This window comes from Myxine glutinosa, chromosome 10 (genome assembly GCF_964187855.1).
Source record: "Myxine glutinosa chromosome 10, kmMyxGlut1.1, whole genome shotgun sequence".
NCBI classification, from domain to species: domain Eukaryota; kingdom Metazoa; phylum Chordata; class Myxini; order Myxiniformes; family Myxinidae; genus Myxine; species Myxine glutinosa.
Genome location: NC_136270.1, coordinates 124,307,666 through 124,316,888, shown reverse-complemented (window position 1 = coordinate 124,316,888; position 9,223 = coordinate 124,307,666). Strand labels below are relative to the sequence as shown.

Below are 9,223 nucleotides of genomic sequence, written 5' to 3'. Positions count from 1 at the left end.
TCCTTGCAGTGTTCATGTTTTATACCTCTCCCACCTCCCCCCAAGCCCTCTCCCTCCCACAGTTCTCTCAATGTCCCTGCTCTCAAATGTTGTGTTTGTGTCCTTCCCCCTCTCTCCCCATCTTGTCTACCGCTTCCCTTGTTTTGTGTTTTGTGTCGGTTTGACTTTTTGTGTGATTAATGTTAGCTCTTTCACGAGGTTCGCTCGATCTTGTATACAAAAAAATATGAAAAAATAGCAATGATCAACCAATATCCTTGAAAATATTTCTTCGATTTTGCAAGTAATAATGAGTGAATTTTGCTTAGTTTAATCTTTGTAATGTGCGTTTGAAGTGCCTGAAATGCAGAAGCAACCACAGTGTTGATGTTGTTGTTGTTGTTGGTTATCCTTACGGAAGTAAAAAAAAAAAAAGGGACTTCCGGTGTGATCCGGATGGCCGAAAGCTGTAGTCCTGCTTGTAATGTAGGTCTTAAATCGACATGCAGACTTAATTTGTTCGTTCTCGTATTTCGTGCCCATTGATCGTGATTTACCAATATTATGTTTATAAATTTATATTTTTAAATGTCAGAAATGCCAAGATTAAAACTGAACATATGATTATACTGTAGTTGGAGTTCAAGCAGTCCTCATGCTTGGTGTCATGGCCCTGACGGTATAGTTCGCATCAGTATGCGACGGCCCTCGGACTGAAGTGTCGAGCAGAGTCATAACTCCAGAATATAATCAGCAACTTAAAATAGAGTCGGGTTATTTTATTGTGTGTTTGTGGGTCGTTGCTCCCCACACGAGGAAATCGTGGTTGTAAACCGGAAATAGTGACCAGCGTCCCTTCGTTTCGTTGTGTCTGTATGTGCGTGCGAGTTCGCATGTTGATGCACAGTGCACGCTGTGGTGATCCGTTCACGGTCCTACGTACCTGATCCTTCCTCAGGGACATGGACGGACATGGAGGCATCGTGCCCGCTTTCCTCACCAAACTGTGGACTTTGGTGGACGACGCGGAGACCAACGAGCTCATCGCCTGGAGCGCGGTGCGTGTCGGTGCGGCCTGCGATTTGCAATGAACGGGCCGTCACCAAATTATCATAATAGCGTCCCTCAACCTATTAACGTGCTCCCTTCTCCACCTTGTTCCACGAGTCTATTCCGCAGATGTTCGTCGGCGGCGCCTTCCAATTCGCGAGGCCATTTAAATTCCCCTCAGCCATGTGCGTGTCCTGTCCGCTTTGTAAAATACGTGCGAGTATTCATGGATCTCACGGACGACGCATTTCTGAATCTTGTTTCTCTTGCTCATCCTAAGGGAATCCTTGTTTACTTGTAGCAAATGTTGTTCTTATTTGAATCGGCGCGATGAAACGTTTTATGTTCCCCTCTTAAAGTGTTATGTACGATGAACTTTACAACATGGCAACGTGAATGCCTTTCATCCGAACCTTCCCTTCCCGCCAATTTTGCTCTGTGTGTGTGTGTGTGTGTGTGTCTGTGTGTGGGTGTGTCTGTGTGTGTGTCTGTGTGTGTGTCTCTGTGTGTGTCTCTGTGTGTGTGTGTCTCTCTCTCTGTGTGTGTGTGTGTGTGTCTTTGTGTCTCTTCGTGTGTGTGTGTCTCTTCGTGTGTGTGTGTCTCTTCGTGTGTGTGTGTGTCTCTTCGTGTGTGTGTGTGTGTGTCTCTTTGTGTGTGTGTGTGTGTCTCTTTGTGTGTGTGTGTGTGTGTGTCTCTTTGTGTGTGTGTGTGTGTGTGTCTGTGTCTTTGTGTGTCTCTTTGTGTGTGTGTGTCTCTTTGTGTGTGTGTGTCTCTTTGTGTGTGTGTGTCTCTGTGTGTGTGTGTCTCTGTGTGTGTGTGTCTCTCTTTGTGTGTGTGTCTCTCTTTGTGTGTGTGTCTCTGTGTGTGTTTCTCTTTGTGTGTGTGTGTCTCTTTGTGTGTGTGTGTGTGTCTCGTTGTGTGTGTCTCTTTGTTTGTGTGTGTCTCTTTGTTTGTGTGTCTCTTTGTTTGTGTGTGTCTCTTTGTTTGTGTGTGTCTCTTTGTGTGCGTCTCTCTTTGGGGGTGTGTGTGTGTCTCTCTTTGTGTGTGTGTGTGTCTCTCTTTGTGTGTGTGTGTCTCTCTTTGTTTGTGTGTGTCTCTCTTTGTGTGTGTGTGTCTCTCTTTGTGTGTGTGTGTCTCTCTTTGTGTGTGTCTCTTTGTGTGTGTGTGTCTCTCTGTCAGTGCGATGTACCCCCATTGGTTGGACAGTTTCTACCCACAATTTCTATACTATGGCAGCTAATTTCGGAACCCTATAGAATTACCCGTTAGAACCCTTTCTCTCAAGCAGCTATTACTGCGGAGGTTGTGCAGGTTTGCTGTTATTTCTGACTATTTTCTCTTAAAATTCTGACTTATTTCTGTGAAGTTGGTGATAACCTGATAGGGAAGTAGAAAGTATTACATATTCTGCTGTTTTGACGTGGGAATGGCCGTTTGTTTTATGAGTGGGAGGAGGGTGAGAGTAAAGATGGGACAATTTTGGAAGGGAGGGGATTGAGATTTCTTGGTGTGAGGTTTTGAAGGCTTGAGTGTGGGAAGGGCGTCAATTGCTTAGGGTTGGGAGGATGACTAGGTTGGTGGAGGGAGGAGGAGAGCATGAATATGAGAAACAGTTGTGAGCAGGAGGCTGAGACTTTTTTGTTGAAGTAATTAGTACTGCATGTGTGAGTTTACTTGCAGTAAAAGTGTGTGTGTGTGTGTGTGTGTGTGTGTGTGTGTGTGTGTGTGTGTGTGTGTGTCTCATTGCTAGTGGAGGTTGGGGGGGGGGGGCGGGGGAGGGCAGAAGATGTTAAGTAGTGCTGCTCCTGTAGGTATGAGGTAGCTCCGAGGGCACTGTAATTGCGATATTGGATGCACGGAAAAATCTTCTGTGTTGAGATCAGGGTGATAAGTGACTCAACGGTTTGTGTTGTGAATGATTGATCAGTGTGAAAAGCTCTGGCTCATCTGACGGTTACATTCATTGATAGCGCGATCTTGCCAACAAATATATCGTATTTTGCTAATCCCACTGGAGTCTTTATCCTTAAATGTGCTTGAGGGGAGCCATAGTTCCAGCTTTCACTGCAGTAGGTGTGGAGTGGTAAGACTAAAGAGTAATACATGCACACCTTTCGGTGCACACTCACAGTGGACTTTCAGGTTTGCGTCAACGATGGAGGACAGAATGTGCGAGCAAACTCCAAGTTCTGCGGTACCGAGTGGGGGCATCTTCCCTCTATCGAGTTGGATCCATGCGATGGCCTTGGCAAGTACTGGTCGAACAGTGATGCTTTATAAGAGGAGAAAGATGGAGCAACCCTCTGGTTCATTTTAGCTAGTGGTCTGAATCGGTCGCACCAAACTCCTTGATTCTCCTCCGTGTCCAACATTTGGGTAGGATAGAAGGACTATGCATCTTCTCGCTCTCCGTTGAAGCATGGAATTTGTCATGCAGCTGCTGCAGGATTTGTGCTTCACCTGTCTCGTTGGAATCCCCTCATGAATGGGTTGGGATACTTCTCAGCTTTCACTTAAAATGAAATTGCCTCCCTCGGTCAAATAGGGCCAAAGTTGGATCAAAATGTCCCACAGGATGACTCTCGGTTATTACAGTATTAAGGGGGCAATATCTCAGGAGCTACTTCATCGACAGAACCAAAAAATTTCCAACAGCACACCGATGAGTGTGCCAGATTTCATCAAATCGGAGGAGGTTGAGAACGTCGTGCACATTTCTTTAGTTGATTTGGCACAGCATGATGCGTGGGCTGCATCTTGAGGAATGGTCTACCCACCAAACCTGAAAAGAGGCCTCCTTAAAGAGTTGGCACAAATGGTCGGCTAGAAAAATGCCAATGGTACTTGCTGTTCGGGATCATCTATGGAGGTCATCGCCAGGGTGGATGTAGGGTCTGAAAGTGGTGCAATCATTTTTTACAGAACCGTTTCCATGGTAACCACCAAAAATTACTAAATTCCTTCAAACTCGTATAGCTTATTATAGAAGCTAAAAACAGAATTCTGGTGTTGAATGAAAGGTCTGACCCTTCTCGACACAATGGTGTCCTTTATTCCTGTTGTGGTGCTAATTTACATACCATTATGACATCACAAACATGCAAAATAGTCTTTTTACATTTTTCCCGTTTTATATATTCACTGTGCATTTTCTGGTGCATCTTTGCAGCTCACTATAATGACATGTAGTAGCAAATATATCTAGATTATCAAAGATGTACATTGTATGGGGTGTAGGGTCTGGAATATATTGATTAAGCCTTAGTGTTCATGGTAACGTTAATGGTGATTTTGGTGGTGGAGCAACCACCTTCCATTGTTCACATTTTTATAACTTTGTTGTTGAATATATGCTATGAACATAATTACTGCACTAAATGAAAGTTTTGTGATTACTCTAAACAATTCTACCATTCCTAATTCCCATTTGGCTAACGAGCAACGGTACCCGCCCCATGGGCCCAAATGAAAAGGCTAAATATCAGAAATTGAAGGTTTTTTTTCTTTTAAACGATTTATATAAACATCCGTTAAATCTCGATCGGTGCAGACGTTTGTGCTGCACCTGGGAAAATAACGTCATGCGGGAGCAAGTATCAGCAGGATGTGGCAGTGTGGGAGTCCACGTTTCTGATCCTCCATGCCGAAGTAGCCCACCACTTCTCCAAGCATTCCGCTCTTCAGATCCGCCATGACAGCTTTAAGCTTGATACTGAAGACGCGTGCAGTTAGTCCTCCCGATGTCGTATGTACTCCCGATACGTGTTTCCTTCATTGTAAAAACTTCCAAATCAACAGTTAAAAGGATTTTGAGCCAATAGGTGTTACGGCCTTGGCAAGATCGCTGGAGACAACGATCTGTTAGCGTATTCACCGCCCAAATAGCTATGTGGAATTCTCTCATGTAGAGATTAAATGTCTTTGAACTTTTCCCGAGGTCATTATTTACTTTTAATGATGTTTATCTTGGTTTTGGGTCGTCCTTTCCGCATATCTCGTGGGATTGTAAGTTGGATAGACGGCCGTGACGTAATGGCGGCGAGGGGGATGGAATTCTCTCAAGCAGGGATTCAACGCCCACAACGGTACCCGCCCTATGGGCTGGGCTTCAATTGGGAGGCCCAAATGAAAAGTTAAAATATCAGAAATTGAAGGGTTTTTTTTTGTTTTAAACGATTCATATAAACATCCGTTAAATCATATCACACGCAAATCATCAAAATCTAAACAGTATCTTACTATAATTCACCAAATGTCCCACAGTGATCGATACACTATGATAGTGATGATCGTGATCATGATCGATAATCGTGTTCACAATCGCTATGTCGTATGTACTCCCGATACGTGTTTCCTTCAGTTGAAATGGGTTAGAATTCTCCCAGGCAGGGATTCAACCCGTGTCCTTATAAAAGGTCTTTGTCCGAGGTCACCAAGTCCGATCGAGTCCGTGCAGCGATCGGTGCAGCCGTTTGTGCGGCACCCGGGAAAACAACATCGTCACAATGAGAACAATGAACGTTATGTGAACGTGAATGTTATGTGGAGTCCAAACCTAAGAATTCTGGAGACTAAAGCTGAAATTGGGAAAACGAAATAGCCTATTTTACTCCTGGAGATCCCAGGATTACCCATCCAAAATATTGTTACGGATCTCAGAGACGGCACTCCCCTTAGCAAGGGGGGGGTTAATCCCCTTGGCCTGTTAAGCTGGCCGCCTCTAGTCCTGGTACTTATAACGCTCCTTTGCAGGGTGAAATTGGTCAGGGTTATTGGTCAAGGTGTTCTCCCGAATACCTTTACCAATCCCTCCGCAAAGCAGGGAGACAAGTACCGCTCGAACCACGGACAAGATGGTATTTGCCGAGCGGTTTAGCAATCCGCGATTCGAGCCGTTAGCAATCGACTAACCCGATTCTGAGCGTTGGCCAAATCGTGCCACAGGTACCAATGGGGAAAAGACTAAAGCGACCGGATGAGAGGAAGCCAAAGAACCAACAAGGGTAAAGGAAGAACACAGGCTTATTTCTATACTAAAAGAGGAAACGAAAGAAGGGCATTTACAAGTAGGAAAAAGCAGATACACAGGGCAAACCTTAAAACAGTCTTAATTATCAATGCCCAGGACAAACACACAGACTTACACGAAAGGGGAATAGCAGGCAGGAATGACTGGAGGAAGGAGAAGGTCCAGGTGGGACACTGGGATAGCATGGCTGGAAGGTTCGGGCAGAGGCACAGCGTGGAGGTCCACTCCAGGTCCACGCTCCGGGCTGGAAGTGAACAGCCAGCGGCAGCTTCTGGTGTCGTATCTCACACGGTCGGACAATGCGAATCAAGCGTGGGATTGTCGCCGTCAAACGGACCCACTCTCCTTTCAATGCTCCGTATCCTCGTCGGGTACCTCACTCATCTGCCGGATCACGTCTTCTTCGTACCTTCTCACCCGACTCTCTCACTCCTCCTGAACCCTCTGACTCAACTGTCCAAACAGTCCCTCGCAGCCGCTTTTATTGTTCGTGTCGGAATCAAGCCGCCGGCTCTGATGACACGCCTACCGGTTGGCTCACCACGGCGCTGGTTGGTTGGTAAGGGCTTGCTGACTCCACCTCCGATGACGAGTCGACGTGCCACACCTTGTTCTTGCGGCTCCACCCCCTTCTTCCTCGGCTTGACCGCATGGCTTATGGCGGCGTGGTGCCAGTAAAACAACCCAATGCAACGGCGGCGATCGCTGCTGGCAAGCGAGGTACCACAATTTGGAGAGGGAGAGCAAAATGGACGGAATGGGGCCTATCTTATTTGATTAATGCAACGCAGATTCAACTATTGGGAACAGATCCTTAACTGAAACACATAATAATGAAATAACTACGGAGAGGTCCTATGGTTCGCTACGTGTTGTACATGGACTAATAACTAGGGTGCGATCTTCAACAAAGCCATTTTTATTTTTTTATTTTTTGTATACTGAATCGAAGCTCGTGAAAGAGCTAACATTTACTTCACAAACAAATCAACCAGACAAACAAAATATATAAAAAGAGGGAGCGGAAGACAAGATGGGGAGAGAAGGGGAAGCACACAAACACAACATTTGAGAGCAGGGAGATGTGGGGGAGGGAGAGGGCTGGGGGGAGGATGTGTGGGAAGGGGGGGGGGGGGTGGGAGAAGTATAAAACACAAGGACACCAAAGACTTCCAGGACAGAAGTTGGTATTTCAAAAAAGTGGAATTGGGGTGAAATTAGCGGGGGTAGAAAAGATCAAGGGTTTGGATGGGGGAAGATAAGAGATTGTGGTGAACAGCTGTTTTAAAGACCTGGAGGGTGGAGTGGGATTGAAGAGAGTGAGGGAGTTTGTTCCAGAGGCGGGAGAAAAGAAGAATGAAGGAGTGAAGGTGAGCAGAGAGTCTTGATTTTGGCAGTTTAACCATAAGAGGGTTGCAGGCAGATCTTGTGCGACCTGTAGGAATATTTGCGGGACAGAGCCTAGAGAGAGCTGGGGGGGCAAGGCCAGTGAGGAGTCGGTAGAAGACAGAAAGACCACCAACCTGCCTGCGGTGAGTGAGTGAGAGGCCCTTGGAGTTAGCTTCATCGCGGGAAATTCCAATGATTCTGAATGCTTTGGTTTCAACAACGTGAAGACGAGCTAGGTGTGAGGCAGAAGCACCAGCCCAGAGGGGAGAGCAGTATTCCAATGAGCTGCGGATGAAAGCCTTGTATATGGTGAGGAGCTCAGGTGTGCCAAGGAAGGACTTCGCACGACGGAGGATGCCCAGTCGGCGACTGGCTTTGGAGGCCAGATTTGAAATGTGGTTTTCCCAGGAAAGATCATGGCAGATAGTGAGACCCAAAAGGTTGAGTGACAGAACTTCTTGGAGAGGATTATTCAGAAAGTGGATGGGAGGGTTGTCCAGTCGGTCTTTTCGGAGAGACATCGTAAGAGTGTGAGATTTGTCAGGATTGAAAGACATGTTCCACTTGTTTGCCCAGTCTATGATTTTGTCCAGGTCTGCAGAGATTGAGGAGGCTGCAGACTGCCGATCTGAGGGTTGAAGAATGGAGCGACAGAGAGTAGAGTCATCAGCAAAGAGATCGAGAGGATTTTCAAGAGAGTCAGAGAGATCATTGATGAAGACCAGAAAAAGCACAGGGCCCAGAACACTGCCTTGGGAAACTCCAGCCTGAACAGGAAGAGGAGATGAGAGAAACCCATTCAGGGCCACATGTTGACTGCAACTAGAGAGGAAGTCCACCAGCCATGCGTGGAGATTTCCATGGATACCAAAAGAGGAGAGTTTGGTGAGCAGAGCGGGGTGCCAGACCGTATCGAAGGCACGTGATATGTCAAGGGAGACAGCTCTAATTTCCTGTTTGGCATTGAGGACGTCCATCCATTGTTGAGAAAGCAGAAGCAGCATGTCCAGAGTCGAGTGACCAGGTCTGAAACCAAATTGATGATCAGAGATCAAGCCATTGGAGAAGAGGAAAGATTTCATATCTGAAGCAATGATGGATTCCATGACTTTGCTGATAATTGGGAGAAGGCCGAATGGTCTGTAGCTGCTGGGATCTGTTTTTTGCACCTTTTTTGTGCAAAGCGGTGATGTTGGCAGATTTCCAAGCAGATGGAAGATGACCTTGAGCAAAAGAGAGGGTGAAGAGAACAGAGAGAGGGAGTGAAAGAGCGGAAGAACAGGATTTTAGGACCCGTGGGCTGATCCAGTCAGGTCCAGTTGCAGAATCAGAGTCGAGGGTTGACAGAAACTTTTCCACCTTGTCAGGAGGAAAGGACACAGAGTCCAGGAGCAGCTGGGTACGACTGGGTACGGTGGGTACAGAGAGGGATGGGTTTGGGACACAAGATTTAGAGGCAAACACAGAGTTGAGGCATTCAGCTTTTTCACGTGCGGAGTCAGCCGTGTGGCCGTTTGAGGTGAGGGAGGGGATGGAGGGGGAACAAACACCAGAAACAGATTTGATCAGACTCCACCAGGATTTGGAAGAGGGAGACAGATGAGAGAGTTCGGTCCTGAGAACGGAGAGATATTGTTTCCTGGCTCTCCTGAGGGTGGACACACACTTGTTTCGGGCTTTGTGAAAGGAAATGAGATTTCCTTCCGTTGGATTAGCTTTCCAGGAGACGAAAGCAAGTTGTTTCTGGGCAATAGCCTCACCACAAGATTCCGTGTA

The 9,223-nt window shown here is 46.5% G+C and overlaps 1 protein-coding gene across 12 annotated transcripts in view; it reads left to right on the top strand.

The window, feature by feature from the left end:
- The first annotated feature begins 432 nt into the window (after positions 1 to 432).
- The window catches only part of LOC137417995 (heat shock factor protein), a 58,331-nt gene continuing 49,540 nt past the window's right edge, over positions 433 to 9,223 (top strand). For 10 of the 12 annotated variants that reach the window (XM_078786063.1, XM_078786062.1, XM_078786060.1 and 7 more), the window contains exon 1: positions 690 to 1,037. In XM_078786063.1, coding sequence (XP_078642189.1) covers positions 942 to 1,037 — 96 coding nt within the window. In that variant the 5' untranslated portion in view covers positions 690 to 941. Of the gene's footprint in view, positions 466 to 689; positions 1,038 to 9,223 lie in introns of those variants that run through there. The other 2 variants (XM_078786061.1, XM_078786058.1) reach the window with 1 other exon arrangement.